The following is a 19,325-nucleotide window of genomic DNA, read 5'->3' as shown; positions in this document are numbered from 1 at the left end:
TCTCACCAAGGATTGATTAGATATTCTCTATCAGCTGTAGAGACAGGATGATAGCAAGAGTGCCTACTCGTAAAAGAAGCACATTTCTCATGTTTTTGTTTTTGTTCAGCTTTCTGGAAAAATTCAAAAGTATCTGTTATTATTGCCATTTTTCCAGACTCAGAATGGCCCCCTCCTGTGATGACAGAGCGGTACTACGATAACTACCTAGGTTTTCTAGTTAGAGAGGAAGCTGCTCGTGTCCGTTCCCCAAGACTCCTGGGCTCAGTTTTTCCTGCATGGAATCCAAAGGGACAATCAGTGCCCTCTCTTAAAGGGAAAGCCTGAACTATTTTCTTAATCTCCTAAGAAAATGGGTTTTGTCCAAAACAAGGAACCAAAGAACTGCCTGGGCTGTCTTGTTTATTTAAAGGGAAAACAACTGAAGCTGTGAATCATGTGGTATTTAACTTTAAAAAAAAAATCAAAAAACAAAAAAACCTTCAACATGCTACTGTATATTCCATAAACAAAACAAAGTGACCAAGTAGAAGTGGATACGACAAGATAGTACCTCAGCCCGGGCCAGGTAGGGATTCAAGTAATTTATTTTTTTGCAGCCCAGGGGCAGAAAGTCTTTTACTCAGGTTGCTAAAGGGAGAATGCCACAACAGAACTGACATCCCTCCCTTCTCAAAAGCAACAAGGCATCTTGAAAGCTCAACTTCTTGGTGAAGTTTTGTGGTTGGTGGCAGGACTTAGTTCATCCATATGAAAAGACAGCTGAGCCTGGGATGTAAATTCTTCAAAGGAAAATCCCTTTCTAAGAGTCATACCAAAGAAATTTCAGCCAACACATAATCAAATTCCCTTTTGGGAGAAGTCCATCCCAAAATTTCATAGTGGGAGGAGAGGTAGGTACAGTTACCCAGCCCACATTCACTGCTTTCATCCTTGTCTGGATCAGATGTGGTTTGAAAAGAAGCGCTCCCACATTCATCATCTCTGTCCGGGAAGGTGAACAGAGGCAGAAGCGGGGTCCTGTCTTCACAGATTCATTTCAGTTCTGGCAGACCACGAGCCAGAAGCATCCTGTTCCCACTATGTGCACTCTGGGATCAGACAGAGCTCCTCTTCCAGGAGTTGGTGTCCACGCTCATGTCCGGCTTTCAGTTAATTCTCCTTGGTTTAGTAACTGTAAAAGATTAAAACCATATCTGGAATAGGCTACCAATGACTAACGGGAAAAAGAATTCATACTACGGAAAAGGTGGGGAGTGGGGAAATGCACAGCCGGGGTGAGTCAAGGCTGTCTAGCTCCAAAGCAAGAGACTGTAGACTGATAGGTCTCCTTCATGTCCTGGCCTTGGGACAGCGTTTGGCCACTTCACGATGCTGGCATTTCCACTATGGCAATAAAAGATCCTGAGTCCATAAGCCAAACTATTTTTTGTGTGGTCACATCCTTGCTCGTCTGTGCTGGAGGCATCCATACTTACAGATTCATCATTCATCAGAAATGGTGGAACTAAAAATCTTACGTCAATCAATGTTAGTCCAAAGTACAGGCGGAAAGCTCGCTTGAGCAGAAGTAAGAGGAATGGGAAGCTGTTCCCAATGTTCCATGTAAGAGCTAGAACATACACTCATAAGGAATCCAGGGATTCCAAGGGCTTAAAAAGACACCTCTGGAGTCTCAAGAGGGCGGCAGCTAAAACACTTTCTACTCTACACCCACCCAAAGTTTTCTGTTGAAAGGTGGTTCTGTACAATAATTGATAAACTTCGGTTCCATTTTATTATGAGAATGAGATGAGAATAACACAGTGAAATTCAGAATAACGATTTGGCTTAGTAAAATATATCCAGATAAATTCCTGTGAAGAAGATAGATTTACTTGGTGATCTCAATTTGGATGAAGGTTATTTATACAGTAGAATTTACTAAGACAGAATATAAAGAAGTTTAAACAAAATTTAAAGAAAAGTTTAAAAATTTAAAGAAACCAGAAATTTCATGTGATGCTGTGTGGTGGGGATGTATGTATGCGTGATGTCGTCTTACTCTACATCAAGACCCAGGTGCTCCCACTCAAATTTAGTAATGGCACTTTATGGAAGATCTTAAAGAATTTGTCATTTGTTTTCCTCTTTTGGGGGGACAAATTCTGATATATTCAAGCCTACGGGGGACAATCATTTACACTGCCTCCTGAGTTCAAAAATGTCAGCACAATGTGACTACAGAACCCCACTTGGGATGCCTTTTAGTCAGCAGAGGTCCGAAAGCCCCGGGGTCCCAGTTGGGCTGGCACGGTAAGTCCTCTGTCTGATTTTCAGGTAACACTGAAAGGAAAATAAAAATTGTCTAATCTGAACCACCGGAATAAGCTGTAGTTTTGATATATTTCCCATGATATTTTTTTTAAGAGGATAAGGTTTTTTGTTTTGTTTTGTTTTGTTTTTTTAAAGATTTTATTTATGTATTTGACAGACAGAAATCACAAGTAGATGGAGAGGCAGGCAGAGAGAGAGAGAGGAGGAAGCAGGCTCCCTGCTGAGCAGAGAGCCCGATGCGGGACTTGATCCCAGGACTCTGAGATCATGACCTGAGCCGAAGGCAGCGGCTTAACCCACTGAGCCACCCAGGCGCCCGAGGATAAGGTTTTTTTAAAAGTCTGTCATTTATTAATTTTTAAGTAATCTCCACACCCAATATAGGGCTCAAACTCACCACCCCAAGATCAAGAGTCCCATACTCTGCCGACCTAAGCCAACAAGGTGCCTTCCCATGATAATTTCTGATGCTTGCTTTGGTTATTCTCTGATATTCTTGATAAGCCTATTTTTAGAGCATATTTACAGGAGTCCAAGTATAAGAGCATCATTAATGCTTTCAGGTCTGATCTACAATGTGTGATTATCTCCAAAACCAGAGTTTGAAATGGACATGCTTGGTTTAGATTGCAAACAGCCAGGACGCCTGGGTGGCGTAGTTAGTTAAGCATCCGACTCTTGGTTTCAGCTCAGGTCATGATCTTGGGGTTCTGAGACTGAGGCCCTTCAAGCTCAGCTCAGTCTGCTTAAGACCCTCTCTCACTTTGCCCCTCCACTCTGCTCTCTCTCAAATAAATAAATAAAATCTTAAAAAAAAAAAAAAAGGATTGCAAATAGCCTCCTTCTATCTGCGAATCCTTGAAGAATCCGCATTCCTCGGTCACTGGAGGGAGGTCAGTTAGTACTAGGAACTTAGATGAGGAAGAGGACTAAACCTGGAGTCTTGGGGGGCCTGCAGGTTTAAAAAATGAAGGTATCAGGGGCGCCTGGGTGGCTCAGTTGGTTAAGCAACTGCCTTTGGCTCAGGTCATGATCCTGGAGTCCCATGATCGAGTCCTGCATCCGGCTCCCTGCTCAGCGGGGAGTCTGCTTCTCCCTCTGACCTATCCCCTCTCATGTGCTCTCTCTCTCAAATAAATAAATAAAACCTTTAAAAAAAAAATGAAGGCATCAGAGGATGTGGTCAGCCTGCCATGATAAGGAAAAGGAGGGATGATCAGCGGGAATGACTGTGGTAAGAGAAAAATAACAGAGGTAACAGTGAAGGAAACAGAAGTAAGGTTCAGACAGAAGGGGAGTTTGTAAATATGCAACAACCCATGCGGGAAAAGTAATCATCCAGGATTTTCAGCTACACCAAGAGCAGCACTTTCTTCTTTGTACTGTTAATATATTTTTTTAAGATTTTATTTATTTATCAGAGAGAGAGAGGGAGAGAGAGCGAGTGAGCACAGGCAGACAGAATGGCAGGTACAGGCAGAGGCAGAAGCAGGCTCCCTGCTGAGCAAGGAGTCTGATGTGGGACTCGATCCCAGGACGCTGGTATCATGACCTGAGCCGAAGGCAGCTGCTTAACCAACTGAGCCACCCAGGCGTCCCTGTTAATATTTTTTTTTAAAGATTTTATTTATTCATTTGACAGACAGAGATCACAAGTAGGCAGAGAGGCAGGCAGAGAGAGAGAGGGGGAAGCAGACTCCCCACCGAGCAGAGAGCCTGATGCGGGGCTCGATCCCAGGACCCTGAGATCACGACCTGAGCCAAAGGCAGCCGCTTAACCCACTGAATCACCCAGGCGCCCCTGTACTGTTAATATTTTTCTAAGAAGTGTCTGGGCTTCCATCACGAAATTGGGTGCTTAGGGCCTGTACACCTTTAGTGTCCTCCTGGATGAAGGCCGAGTTTTGTTTTTATAGGTGGTCCATAGTACCGTGTCCGTCTGAGGCTGTGAGTAAGTATCACCCGGACAAGGACACTCTGAAGCCAATTCCAAGACCCACGTGCCTAGGTCCAAAGGGAACAAATGTGCTGTTACTGGACTCCGCATACACAAATCTGACCATGTCAGACGTGGCTGAAAACCTTCCAGTGGCTCCCTGCTGTCCCAGGATAAAATCACGTCCTTGAAGTGAGGCCTTCAACAGAGAAACCAGCTTATCTTCCCCGCTCCCACTCTCCATTCCACCTTCCATCTTCCTCAACCCTTTGCGGTTCCACAGTTGTGTCCGGCTCCTGCACCTTCTGCGCTGTACACCTTGCTACCTTTATGCCTGTTACTTTCTTCCAGTCCCTTCCACTTCTCCATCAAGATAACAGCTCTTCATCCCTCAGGCCTCAACCTAAACTCTGAAACTTACTCGCTGATGTCCCCCAAGACTAGTACTTACTACACTGTATAAAAATTGCCTGTTTATTGATCTGTCCTCCTTCCCATTCTCTCTTACCATGTAACTCAGGGGGCACAATTTTGTACAGTTATAAAAGGCAGAGGTCTGAAGTCTGACTCTAAGCTCTTTGAGGCAGAGACTATACCTTGTTTACTGTTGTTCAGTACCCAAGAGAGGGCCTTGCACACATTAGGTATGTAGTATCTGTTGACTAAGTTTTTATACATCTGGCATTTAACTGAGGAAACCTGAAATGCTTCAGTTTAAAAAAAAAAAAAAAAAAAGGTTCTTAGAAGTATAAGGGAGGGGCGCCTGGGTGGCTCAGTGGGTTAAAGCCTCTGCCTTTGGCTCAGGTCATGATCCCAGAGTCCTGGGATTGAGCCCCACAATAGGCTCTCTGCTCAGCAGGGAGCCTGCTTTCCCCTCTCTCTCTGCCTGCCTCTCTGCCTACTTGTGATATCTGTCTGTCAAATAAATAAATAAAATCTTTAAAAAAATAAAAAATAAAAGTACAGGGGAGAAAAGCTCCAAGGTTTCAAATATAGAAAAGGACAAGGTTGAGTGTTGTGGATTGGTTTATCAGGATAATAATTTCCACTAGGTAAAAAAGATGATCTTTCTGAACTATTTCAGAGCAATCCGATAGTTGATGAGAGTCTTTTCCCTAAAATACTTCTTTTACAGAAGAATCACAGTTCAAAAAAGCAGAAAGAAAAAGGGAATTAGGATATCCCCGTTTTGCGAGCCTTAATAAAAAAACTGACCTCAGCCATGATCAGTAATGTTTGCCAAAATTTTTATGTAACCCGTTGGTCAATCATTAAGCTCAGTAAGAGGAGAACAACTAAACATCGTGTCTGTGTCTGCTGTGAGCTGTCACAGAAAGCAAAAATAGCACCTACAGAATGTTCTTGCCGAGGGGAAAAAACCAAACATGAATGTAAGCTCCTCACAACCAGTTTTGAGAATATCTGTAGATAGAGAAATGTATTAAACAACAAAAGGAGTCAATCAGCCAAAACCAGAATGTGGGAAATTCTTATTAGTTAAGTCATTCTGAAAAAATGGAGATAGAGAGTGGGGGGTGGGGAAGACTGTTAGAAATAAAGAGAATTATTAACCAAATGCAGTGAATGGACCTTGTTTGAATCCTAATTTAAACCAACCAACCATTAAAAGACATTTTGAGAAAAAAATAAAAGGAACATGGACTCAAATTCAAGGATATAAATAAATGACTTAATTCTTTTGGGTATGATGAAGATATTATAGCTATGAAAAAATACTTATCTGTTAGCGGTATGTCCTGAAATATCTACAAATGAAATGGTACATCTGTGATTTGCTTTTAAATACTCCAGCACAAACCGAACAGCACCAACAAGAAGTAGGCGGGAAGGGATAAATAATAGTAGAAAGTTAACTGTTGAAGTTGGGGGATAGGTACATGAGTTAATTATACTATACTTTCTCTCACTACACTCTATTTATTTATTTGTTTTTTATTTTATTTATTTATTTATTTTTATAAAGATTATTTATTTATTTATTTATTTGACAGAGATCACAAGTAGGCAGAGAGGCAGGCAGAGAGAGAGAGGAGGAAGCCGGCTCCCCGCTGAGCAGAGAGACCAATGTTGGGGTGCCCCTGAAAACATTTTTTTTTTTTAAGATTTTATTTATTTGCCAGAGAGAAGGAGAGAGAGCGAGCACAGGCAGAGGCAGAGGGAGAAGCAGGCTCCCTGCCAAGCAAGGAGCCCGATGTGGGACTTGATCCCAGGATGCTGGGATCATGACCTGAGCCAAAGGCAGCTGCTTAACCAACTGAGCCACCCAGGCGTCCCTGAAAACATTTTTTTAAAAGATTTTATTTAGGGCGCCTGGGTGGCTCAGTGGGTTAAGCCGCTGCCTTCGGCTCGGGTCATGATCTCAGGGTCCTCGGATCGGCGGGCTCTCTGCTCAGCGGGGGGCCTGCTTCCCTTCCTCTCTATCTGCCTGCTTCTCTGCCTACTTGTGATCTCTGTCTGTCAAATAAATAAATAAAATCTTTTAAAAATAAATAAATAAATAAATAAAAGATTTTATTTAGGGGCGCCCAAGTGGCTCAGTGGGTTAAAGCCTCTGCCTTCGGCTCCGGTCATGATCTCAGAGTCCTGGAATCAAGCCCCGCATCAGGCTCTCCACTCAGCGGGGAGCCTGCTTCCTCCTCTTCTCTCTGCCTGCCTCTCTGCCTACTTGTGATCTCTGTCTGTCAAATAAATAAATAAATCTTTTTTTAAAAAATGATTTTATTTAATTGGGGCACTGTGGGTTAAGCCTCTGCCTTCAGCTCAGGTCATGATCTCAGGGTCCTGGGATGGAGCCCCACATCAGGCTCTCTGCTCAGCAGGGAGCCTGCTTCCTCCTCTCTTTCTCTGCCTGCCTCTCTGCCTACTTGTGATCTCTGTCTGTCAAGTAAATAAATAAAATCTTTTTTAAAATTTTATTTATTTATTTGACAGACAAAGAACAAGCAGAGGGAGAGGGATCCCCCTCTTGAGGGATACTCCACTGAGTGGGGAGCCCAAGGTGGGGCTCAATCCCAGGACCCTGGGATCATGACCTGAGCCAAAGGCAGCTGCTGAACCAACTGAGCCACCCAGGCGCCCCTGAAAATTTTCATAATAAAAATTTTTAAATATATAAATGAAGAGGGGAAATAATAAAGGAAGTCTTCACAGGTGAGATATGTTCCAAAGCAGTAGCCAGGAGAAGGTGATTCAGCAAAGAACCAATGAAACCAATAGCAAAAAAAAAATTTCGATATAATATAAGCAAGGCTCAGACAATGGGACACAATGATGAATACAAGGAAAGGTTCTGGCAAAATCATTAACATGCATGTCCAGAGCCCCGTGATTTTGGGCATCCCCAGGAGTCTTACAGAATAATACAGAATATTTCATATGGGATGCAGTCATCAGAACACTGGAACAGCTGATCTTGTGGGATGAGGTTATAATGAAAAGGTCAAGGGAAAAGACGGGAAGGCACTGTTAAGAGTTACTGTAATTCGAAGGCATCCAGGATACATGGGTTTTGGCAAAAGTTCATGCATACGCAATGAGCTCATGATGAAGTCATCTACTCCCAGGACAAAAGGCCAATAAAATAGCCTAAGATTCTAGAAGCCTGATTGGTTTTCATTCTGTTCTCTGGGTTAGAGCCAAGACCATAGAGTTGGGAATGCTTCGAGTCAACCTAAAACCTTTCCCCGATTTAGATGATGGCTCTCATTCACCAAGCAAGTGAACACATTCCTAAAGGCCCAGTTGGTTCAGCTTGGTATCTCCCAGACATATGACCCTAATTAAATGAACAATGATTACTTTCAGTGATTCTGTCACTATGATTTTTGCTCAAGGACCACTTTGTCCAGGATACTATTTTCTTTATAAAATAAAAGCAGCATCCTCATGCTATAGGCAGAGAACACAGGAGCAGCTACCATTCAGTAAGGTATGTATATGAAGGAAATCAATGCTGAGACCCAGTCATGAGTCACCGATCTCCCAATGCAGGAGACCCTAACAATCAAGCTTAAGTTAAGCTGCATTCACGCTTAGCTTAAAGGAAGATATTCTAGACAAGGTTTCCAAGAAAGGGAAACTGGAGTAATGCAGATCATCTAAACTAGGTTCCCAACCACTGTCCACATTAGTCTCCACAGAAACAAAGTAAGGGCAAGAGAGAGATTTACCTCCTGTGGATTTACAGCAGTTAACACAGAAACCTCATAGGATTGCCTCCCTGACTGCATGGTCACCAAGTGATGTGTCACATCAGGCACTGAAGACAGAGGACGCGGGGATCCTTCAGCAAGCACCTCTGAAACAGCAGAAAATGTTTCAGTGGAGAGTGAATCCACAGATAACCCCACCTGCATTATCAAGCCTCTCACGAAGAACACTACAAACTGCTCCCTGATACCCACATTCCTGTATTCCTTCCAAATTAGCTCCCATCTGAAGAGGATAATCATTACCAGTGAATCTGGAAAGTATTACAAAAGGGGGATGGGAAGAAAAGGTAGGAAGTCTTGAGATATTATCAAGAGTTGACCAGTTTTCAAAGTACCAATTCAGAGCAGTATGGCCTTGGCACTGTTACCTGAATTGCATGAAATGAGGCAAAAGCTGCAGCAGCGGGCCGATCAGGGGACCTTAGTCAACGCTTAAAGCAGCCAACAGCGACTTAAACAGCATACTGTGCAAAAGTTAGGAACTTAAATCTGGCTTCAAAGTTCTTATACAGTGTCCCTTCCTCCCATGAGACTTTCTTCCTTAACAGTGGCAAAGAAGTTCCATGCCACGGCTGTGGCTCATACATACTTCAACTGTCCACTAGGATCCTACTATGCAACCGAGGAGGCGTGTTGTGGAAGCACATCCTGAGCCCTGTAGGCTCCACACAGAAGTTTACACAAACATGGTCACTTATACACAAAACTGAGTGGGATACGAGTAACTAAAACACAGGATCTCAGACTTCATCAGTGGAATCACCGTAAAAATCTTCTAGAAATAGTTTATACACTTAGGTCTCTAATAAATCAAAACTTTCTTCTCCCGGGCTTTCGATACATACTGCTCTTCCAGACAGTACCGTGTAATTTAGCATTTACTCACATACTATCTTCTATTCACTCCATGTTGTCTCCCATATGTAAGTTTTGACTTCTCAACTGGATTTTAAGGTCCCTGTTTTCTACTTTTGTCTTTCCCACGGTGCCAGGCACACAGTAGGCACTGAATAAATGCATGCTGACCTCACCTGTTAAGTTTTTCAGAGAAGAGGGCCTGGCCTGTGTAACTTGGGTGAAATTTCTATACCAGAGAGGAGCAACTGTTGCCTAGACAGCCCTTTCTTTTCTCCAGAAGATATGGCTTTTGAAGGTATGGAGAAATTGCTTTATATCTCCTCTGTAAAACCTGGTTATGTTCTGTTTAAATGTTTTAAAAGTTAAGTTCTTCCATAACTGCAATAGGAAAGATAGAAATAATTGGGCTAAGATGCTAGGATTATGGATAATTTTCTTCTTAAAATTTTTTTCTCTTTATTCTTTTGTTACATCATCTGTTCAACAACAAAAAAATATATATATATGTATTTTAACAGATTCACTTATCCATCCAGAGACAAAGAACACAAATGCTACACAATCATACCACAGCTACTCACAAGAAATGAAATTAATTAAAACCTCCCTTATGAAGACAACCCCATTCCTTAATTCCTAGTTGTAGCCCGTTTTCCCCAAATAAAGGAGAGCTGAAAGTCTTACCATCATCAACTCCTAGGATAGAATTGGTATTTGGTAGGTTCAAGGACTCTCCTCCAAGGCTGGGCTGGGGGTTCATAGGCACCAGGTTTTTACTGGTTACTGAAGCCTCTTCAAGCAAACTACTGCCCATTAGTGGCTCAGCTGCACAGAGAACAGGATGTGAGAGACACGCAGCAGGCACGGCTGTGCCTGGTCCCCATTTTCCTTCCAGGAAGCTGGCCTTTCCTTTCAGAACTGGAACTTAACCTGTATCTTAGATGCTATCTACTTCTGAGGAGTAAGAATAACCCTAGAAGGGAAGGGCGGAGCCTCAAAGATAAATATCCTTGCCTGTGAGCAGCGTGTGGAGAATTAATATATGAAATGGGATGGGTCCATCCTTGGAAAGGAGTATTTGGAATGAAATAATTGATCACAGTGAGACATGGAAAAAAATAATAAAAATGAGTTATCAAATTTAAGTTACGGTAAAAAGGGAGTCAGGACAACTATAAAAAATGTTTAAACCCTCCCCTTCTACATATATAAAGAAGTCTTTATCACAATACTCAAGTGCTGGTTAAGGGATCAGCATGAGTTACTGTCAAATTCACCAGGGAAACTTGGAAACTACAGATTCGGGAATCTTACTCCCCAATAATTTCAGTTGTCAGTTTGTACTGTTTTGTTTTATTTGGGAATGAGGGGTAGACAGGAAATACAAACATGCACATTTTTAAAGCTTACAGATTTCACTGTAGAGCTGTACTTGGAAACCACTAGTCCATCAAATGAGACTAGGTCTCTCCCCCAACCTAGAATGTGAAAATTCCTAAATAACCAGGTAGGCCAGTTATTCGGCTTTTTGAATCCAGAAGATACAGCCCTCCGCTCTACCCTCTCTCCTCACCGGTTTGCTCCTGGTCTTGACTCCCAGCTGCTCCCAGCTGCAAGTGATGCTTTCTCATGTGCACGTTCCTACTCCCACTCTGAGAGAAGGTCTTCCCACAGACTTGACACTGATGAGGCTTCTCTCCTGAAACAGAGCAGGTTGAAACAGCATAGCCAAAAGAACAGGGTCCATTTCTGACTGCAAGAGAATGGACTCAAGACCTAGAGAGAGAAGCTCACAGAACATTCAACTAAACAGAAGAGGCTTCTCCTTCTCCCATTCTCCACCCAGCCTTGGAGGTCCCCAGCCTCAGAACCTTCATACACCAGGGAAGGCAGGAAGAGTTCACCAGGAGGGCTTAGCACGCCCATTGTTCTCAACTCCTGTCCTTTCCAGACCTACTACACTGCTGCCTTCACCTCTTTGGTACCAGATCATGGCAGCCACAGAGTATTTCCTTCCCTTTCCAGATACAGTATTCCCTGGAGCTCTGGAACATGTACCATCCTCAATGATCCCAACCCTGGGTCCAGAATAACCCCTTATCCCACCACTTCCTGCCACCACTCTCAAGAGTCACCAGTGTTTACACTGGTGGGTCTTCTACACAATGATCTGAACTATCCTCTGTACCCTCAAGTCCAAAGCTCTCCGTCGTCTTTCCACCTACTCAGACAACCACACTTAGAGCTGGGGTCAGAAACACATGCCTACAGGAGATCAGCAGGTGGCCAGAGTAAGTGAAATGGCCAGAAAATTTCCAGAAAAGGAAAATCTATAGAGACAGAAAGCTCACCAGTGGTTGCCTGAATCTGGGGGTGGGAGCAGGAATTGACAACCAGAGGGCACAAAGGAACGTCCTGGTGTGACAGAAGTGTTTGAAAACTGGACTGTGGTGATGACTGTACAATTCTACATATTTTCTAACACTGATCTTTATGTTTTCAATAGGTGAATTTTAAGGTATATGCATTATACACCAAAAAAGCTGTTAAGAGATGGATTGATATGCAATGACTACATAGAAACCCATGAATTTACCAGAAGAAACAAGAGCTCTAATTTCTTATTTTGAAGGCTCATAATTAAAAGAAATGAAAAGGATCACACATTTTTTTTCTGCCTTTCCTGTGCAAATTACCAAACAGCCCTACTGGATAGAGAAGAGACCTGTTATACACTGAAGAATTCCAGCTGATGTGAACAGAATGATAGAAAACCACCATTTTACAATCCTAATGAAAGAACTAATTCAGGCATCACTCACAGATAAGGCAAAGCGTGCGAGGGAACTTTACAATGTGAAGATCAAGGTGTTACCATCTGAACCCATGCCAAATTCTGACAACCAAGCACTGTGTGCCTCCTGATATGATGATACAAAATGAAACACATACAACCATTTATAACACATCCTTGCCAATTCTTTGAACCTTTGAAGCTTTTAGGGCTGACTTTCTTCTATAGGAAAGCTAGGGAAACAAGTTAAATAACATAAAATGAAGTAAACCAACCAATCCAGAATGTGAAACATTCCGTAAAACCCAACTAACTCTGTGGTGCAATAAGTCTATGGCATGAAAAAAAGAAAGTGAGTATAAACAGATTTAGATTAAAGACTTAAGTGTAATAATTAAACCAAGTATAATAATTAAAACTTATTGGATCCTGACTTAAATAAATCCACTGTAAAAGACATTTTTGAGGGGCACCTGGTGGCTCAGTTGTTAAGCGTCTGCCTTCGGCTTGGGTCATGATCCTGGGGTCCTGGAATTGAGCCTCGCATTGGGCTACCTGCTCAGTGAGAAGCCTGCTTCTCCCTCTTCCACTCCCCCTGCTTATGTTCCCTCTCTCACTGTGTCTCTGTCAAATAAATAAATAAAATCTTAAAAAAAAAAAAGACATTTTTGAGACAATTGCAAAAAAACCTAAATATGGACTGGGTATAAGATAAAATTAAGGAATTGTTAATTCTAAAAGATATGATAACAGTATTGTTATGTAAAAAAAGTCTTTATTTTCTCTCTTATGTATGTTTGACATAATTTTATATAATAAATTTTTTTTTAAAGAATTTATTTATTTGACAGAGAGTGAGAGAAGGAGAGACAGCACAAGCAGGGGGAGCAGCAGAGAGAGGGGGGAAGCCGGCTCCTTGCTCACCCAAGTGGGACTCAGGACGCTGAGATCACGACCCAAGCCGAAGGCAGAGGCTTAACCCACTGAGTCACCCAGATACCCTATATAATAAAATTAAGTAAGATAAAATAAAAACACTCTACAAACCAACCAAAATGTACCTGAAGTCCCCATCGAACCCACAGGTTATCAGTTTGTCACCTTCTGCTTAGAACTTGTCAGCAGGTAAGAGCTCAACTCTGAAATTCCTATCCCTGCTTGCTTACACCTCTCTAACTCCCTCACTCCCACTGAATTGCTTTGCTGTCCTTATCATAAATAACTTCCCGTTCCTTCTCTCCATTCTTCCTGTTTTGGCATCCCAATACTTCCTATGGCCAACCATTTGAACAATTACTTGATTCTAGAATCCCTCTCCACTCTTGAGTTCACTCCTGCCTCAGCAATCTCTGCTTTGAATAACTTCCATAGCCCACATCTGATGTACCTTATAAAGCACCCAACACAGTGCAAATTTGCTGGTCTCCTCAGAAAAGCTCTGGATTCGAAAGCAATTCAGTCAACGACTTAGCTGAGAATAAAGCAATTAGGTCTTTCCCCCTTGATTATACAACCATGCAATTATCAATAGCTTTGATTTCTGATTCTGTCATGAGGAGTAAACTTTATGTTGAACAGCTTGTTTCTTTCCAGAGTTCTTTACACCACCCCCACCCCCCACCACCATCCTTTTACACTTGTGGTTCTCCACCTTCCCTGAAACCTGTGACTGGGATGGGTTCTAGTACCTGAGTGAACCACCAAATGTTTTCTCAGGCTAGAATACTCAGCAAAGGAACGGCCACATCCTTGGGCTTCACACAGGAAAGGCTTCTCTCCTAGAGACAGAAAATGAGATAAAGAGTCAGTGTTCTGATGAACTGACAATCTATTACTCTCTTTTCCCATTAACCTACCCAGTTTCCAATGACTTGCTCAGATTTCTTGAATTCGGCCTGTGTAGTTTCAGCGGGGCTCTCTATCCAGCAGGGGTCGCCTCTCAGTGGTCTCCCAGGCAACAACCCGCCAGAGAGCCCTGCCCTCCTCTCTAGAGTGGCTACCTCTGAGCATCATACTTCCTCCTCCTTCCTGGCTCAAGTGCTGATCCCAGCTACACTGACCTACCTTCCTCAGTGATCCCATCCCTTCTGAGGGTATCAAGATTAACACCACATATGCTGTTAGGATTTTTACCTTATATTAATTCTTTCTATGCTTCAGTTTCTAAATCCACTAAGAAGTCCAGATTTCTAAAGGTTATAAAATAGGTTTTACATAGTCCCACTGACTAAAGCAAACAAACAAAAAGAGATATCCAGTCAGAGGTACAAAGAAAAATCTGTAACAATATGCTAAAAGTAATTACAGCCTGATAGTGGCATTATGAATGATTTCCTTTCTTCTTTGTATTTCTCTGTAATTTTTATTGTCTACAGTATTACATTATTATTTTAAAAATCAAAGATGCATGGTAAAAACTAAATTAAGGCCTGTACTATTAACTTTCTGGTTTTGATATTGTACTGTGGCAACAGAAGATGTCCCTTTTTGGAGAAGCTGGGTAAGGTACATAACTTTTTGTACTATTTTTGCCAGTTCTCATGAGACTAATTATTTCAAAATAAAAAGTGAAAAAATATCAGAGATGTAGTTCCTATCCAAAGGTCACAGACTAGTGTGAGAGATAAATGTATTCATAAACAACTTTAGTATAAATTCCTATACAAAAACATGCAAAGTATTCAGAAAAGGGAGGAATTCTGGGGCACCTGGGTGGCTCAGTTGGCTGGGCATCCGACTTTTGCTTTTGGCTCAAGTCATGATTTCAGGGTGCTGGGACCAAGGGCCCCCCACCCCCACCCCATGCTGCTCAGCAGGGAGTTCACTTCTCTCTCTCTGCCCCTCCAAAATGTCTGAATGTGCTATCCCTCTCTCTGAAATCAATCTTTCTAAGATTTTATTCATTCATTTGACAGACAGAGACCACAAGTAGGCAGAGAGGCAGGCAGAAAGAGAGAGCTGCAGAAGCAGGCTCCCCGCCGAGGAGAGAGCCCAATGTGGGCCTCCATCCCAGCAACCCAGGATCATGACCCGAGCCGAAGGCAGAGGCCTCAACCCACTTAGCTACCCAGGCGCCCCTGAAATAAATCAATCTTTAAAAAAAATTTAAATTAACATAATACAATCTCAAAAGATTATTTTGAGAATTGAGACACTACAAGTTAAGTACTTTCAGCATAGTGTCTGGCACATAGTCAGCCCTCATGGTAAGCCACCAAAATCAGGAGCTTTAATTACTGTTGTCACTACTAATAAAGATCTGTGGTCACTTCTGCCACCTGAGATGAACTAAGTATAGCTCAGTCTCTCAAGTAAAAGCTGGGAAGAGCTATTCTTTTTTTTTCTTAAAGATTTTATTTGTTTATTTGACAGACAGAGATCACATCACAAGTAGACAGAGAGGCAGGCAGAGAGAGAGAGAAGCAGGCTCCCTGCTGAGCATAGAGCCTGATGGGGGACTCGATCCCAGGACCCTGAGATCATGACCTGAGCCGAAGGCAGCGGCTTAACCCACTGAGCCACCCAGGCGCCCGGGAAGAGCTATTCTGCCCTAAAACATATTCAGTGGTAATGTCCATCTAGCAGGTATCACAGGGAGATACCTGGAATGAATGGGGCCTCAGCTTGGGTTTCACTTATTTTGGGGGGGGTCACTTTTTAATGCCCTTTAATTATACCTGCTATCATTTTAGCAATGTAAGAAGAAAGAACAGACAAAGAAAGTGGGGAAGAACAGTTACACATCCTAAGAGACTGGTCTTGGTTCAGTGATTAAGCTCTGATAAGAAACTTGGTACATTTTAGGCCAAGTGGCTTGGTAAGTCAACCTTAAACTCTTAGAATGAGAGTCAGGGTGTCTTTATTTGGCTCCTTTGATATTAACATGCTATTTGACCCTGTCAAGTCACTTTCCCATTCTGCTTCTCATGTTTGGAGGCTCCATCAAAAAAGCAAGCTCCTCAAAGTCAGGGATGTGACTCAGCTTTTGTACTTCCTCCCTCACCTTACCCCACTTAGTGGCTAGAAGAGGCTCTGTATGGTTTGTGCGATTCAATAAATATTACTGATCAAAATTACAACCATGTAATTGTCGAAGATATTTGGAAATACTTGTTATCATTGTTATCAGAGAAGATTTTACATCCCTTCCTACACTTTAGGCTCCTACGGGCAGGAATCAACACTGCCCACTCCTCACACGCAGGTGAAAGGTTAACAAAGGTTAATGAATTAAATGAAAAGTGCCACAAAGCATGTGAAAAAAAGAGTTCTAGCAACAAATCTAAACCTTCACTTCTATTCCCAGCTCCAAGCCTTTCCTGAGGACAGGCACGGAAACCCCGAGCCCAGGGGCAGACTGTCTACAGGAAAGCGGGGTTACACACACCTGTATGGATGCGCAAGTGGTTCTTCAGATTTCCAGCTGTAGTGAACTGCTTACCACAGCTAGACTCGGGGCACACAAAGGGCTTCTCCCCATTATGGGTCCTCATGTGCACCTTCAGTCTCTGCAGCACATAGAAGCTTTTCCCACAACCTTCTGCAGGACAGATGAAAGAGCGGTCATTTCTGGGGGGGAAAAAAAATCATATAAGCAACAATACCTGAAAATGCTCTTTTCTAGAAAGGACAAATTAAATCTCCTATTGCCTTTTTTTTTTTTTTTAAAGATTTATTTTATTTATTTATTTGACAGAGATCAGAAGTCGGCAAGAGGCAGGCAGAGAGAGAGGAGGAAGCAGGCTTCTCACAGAGCAGAGAGCCCGATGCGGGGCTCGATCCCAGGACCCCGGGATCATGACCCGAGCCGAAGGCAGCGGCTTAATCCACTGAGCCACCCAGGCGCCCCCTCCTATTGCCTTTTAAAGCAGACAGTAAATCCCAAAGCTAGATATATACCAGAATCACCTGAAGCTTATTAAAACCACGGATGCCCCAGGCATTACTCCCCACCCTCTTTTATTACAGTAATCTCTATGAAAAAAAATAATAATAATCTCTACGCCCAATGTGGGGCTTGAACTCACAACCCCAAGATCAAGAGTTGCATGCTCTACCAATTGAGCCAGCCAGCTGCCCCACACCTTACTTCTTGAATACTGATTTCACAGGTTTATGAGTGACACCCATGCTTATATATTTTAAGTTTTCCAAGAAATTATGTTTTATAATGAGATTCCAGAACCCTTGTTCTAAGATGCTTAGGTGCCAAATGTCTTATTAAATATTTATGAAAAATGAGGTAAACGAGACAATGCAAACCTTTCTATTAAAAAAACAAAAGACATCTTAATCACGAGTTAACTGGAACCCTGGCTTTCCTTTAATCTGTCCACTTGGGGACAAGCTCTTCCAGAAGCATCGACACTCTTGAGCTCCAAGTATGGCACCTCAGATATGCTCACCGATGCGTTTTGAGATGGTACTTGAAGTGAGCAGGCCACACAAATGTCCGGTCACAGCCTTCAACTGTACATTTGAGCTTCTTTTCCACTTGAGGAAGGGGCCCAGAATCTTTGGGCTGCCCATCACCAGAACTGAGGTGGACATTTTCTCCTGTAACAGAGTCACATATTTGTAATCCAGGAAAGGAAGTGCTGAGGTACTTCGGTTCAAACAATAAAGCTCCTATATTTTACTCCTACTGATCAGTAAGCAGGTAACTCTCTTCAGCTTCCCTCGCTCTCTTTATATCCACTTAACAACAGAAGTGAGCGCACAATTTGTTACCATCCCCTTAAACCAGAGAATTCTCAAAAGCCATCATGCTTCGTTTCACAAGACCAGGCCTGTCTGGTCAATGTAAGATATGTCCACAATGGCTTCACATAAAAAAGAAGAGTTAAACCTATTCTGCATTACACAAATTGGCAGGGAAGCATATATGTCAACACCCGGAGAGGGATGCTAAAGATGGCTTCTTGTTCTAGGTATTAGTAAACTTGTATTTATTCTAGGAGAGGCAGCCATTCTGGCTTAGTTCTGAGCTTATGGTTGTGACTTCTCTGCTAAATGATCATTCTTAGATTTCTATCTTCTGAGGTCAGTCTGGCTATTCCTACCATTTTAGAGAATAAGAACAACCCTCCAATTTCCTGTGCCACTTCTCTTTAAGAATGCAAAAGCTCATCTGATTTTATAATTTCTAACCACATTTTAAAAAGCTAGAAACAACATCAACTGAAGTTTTTTGTTCAATAGAACAAAAGGAAGGAAGAAGGGAATGTGTCTCCCTTAAATTTAAGTGAAATCAGTTAATTAAAGCTTTATATAAATCCCAGATTCACAGGTAGTATGCCTTTTCTTTAATTTCTTAAAGATACAGTTGGACATCAACAGAGAAAAATATTTATGACTATGACTATGACTATGACTTAATTTTGCTACAGGCAAATGGAGTTTATCTTTCTAAGACATATACCTTAGGAATAAGATTTGTATTTCCAAATTTCCCTCTCAAAAGCCAAGAACAGGAACAATAAATGTGGTACCCATCATATTTCCTGGAACCTGACAGCTGATCAAGGTTTCCATCCCGAATATTAATCTTAATTCTCTTCCTGTCCTACATGTTCCTTGCTGTACATGTCACCAAGTGCTAATCATAAAACTAAATGCTCCAAGGTCAGAGTAGAATCTAAGATGCCTTTTGTTAGTTACTTTTAATTTTTTTTCTTTTTTAATATCGTCCCACACAGTTTTTATTTAATTGAAAATGAGCTGCACATAGGTAAATTTTAAACAGTACAAAACTATATATACCATAAAGGAAATTTCCCACCAACTCCAGAGCTCCAGCTAATTAATTTCTAATGAAAGCTCAGTAGAAATTAATATAGAAATTTAAACAGCTGACTTTTGGAACTTTGTGTATTCAATGTTGTAGATACAATGAGAACACTGATATAACATGAAATTTAAAAACCGCTCATAAAATAGTGAATTGTCTTGTATTTGAGTCCTTATGAAACCACTCCTTAAAAAACAGAGCACTGTTTGCCGAAGACAGATTAGCTTAAAATGACATCAAGCAACAATAGTTTTGGATATTTAGAAATCTGACAAACTGGTTCCCCCAAAAAGAGAAAAACAAAGAAATTCAACACTTTATACGGTGCACGTTGTACAACACTATAAACACCTTAAAGATCCCACAGTTATGTGAGGTCTTTGCATTCAGAATAAAATT

At 41.9% G+C, this 19,325-nt stretch overlaps 1 protein-coding gene across 8 annotated transcripts in view; it reads right to left on the bottom strand.

Moving 5' to 3' along the window:
- Positions 1-385: 385 nt before the first annotated feature.
- Positions 386-19,325, bottom strand: part of ZNF410 (zinc finger protein 410) — a 42,889-nt gene continuing 23,949 nt past the window's right edge. For 5 of the 8 annotated variants that reach the window (XM_044231739.1, XM_044231740.1, XM_044231742.1 and 2 more), the window contains exons 6-12: positions 17,542-17,692; positions 16,524-16,705; positions 13,825-13,914; positions 10,916-11,041; positions 10,027-10,167; positions 8,443-8,570; positions 386-1,174 (exon numbers count right to left, since the gene is read on the bottom strand). In XM_044231739.1, the coding sequence (XP_044087674.1) occupies positions 1,136-1,174; positions 8,443-8,570; positions 10,027-10,167; positions 10,916-11,041; positions 13,825-13,914; positions 16,524-16,705; positions 17,542-17,692 (857 nt within the window). In that variant the 3' untranslated portion in view covers positions 386-1,135. Of the gene's footprint in view, positions 1,175-8,442; positions 8,571-8,605; positions 9,721-10,026; positions 10,168-10,915; positions 11,042-13,824; positions 13,915-16,523; positions 16,706-17,541; positions 17,693-19,325 lie in introns of those variants that run through there. The other 3 variants (XM_044231745.1, XM_044231743.1, XM_044231744.1) reach the window with 3 other exon arrangements.

Source organism: Neovison vison, chromosome 13 (genome assembly GCF_020171115.1).
Source record: "Neovison vison isolate M4711 chromosome 13, ASM_NN_V1, whole genome shotgun sequence".
NCBI classification, from domain to species: Eukaryota; Metazoa; Chordata; class Mammalia; order Carnivora; family Mustelidae; genus Neogale; species Neogale vison.
The sequence above is the reverse complement of the archived record's forward strand: the minus strand, read 5'-3'. Positions and strand labels throughout refer to the sequence as shown.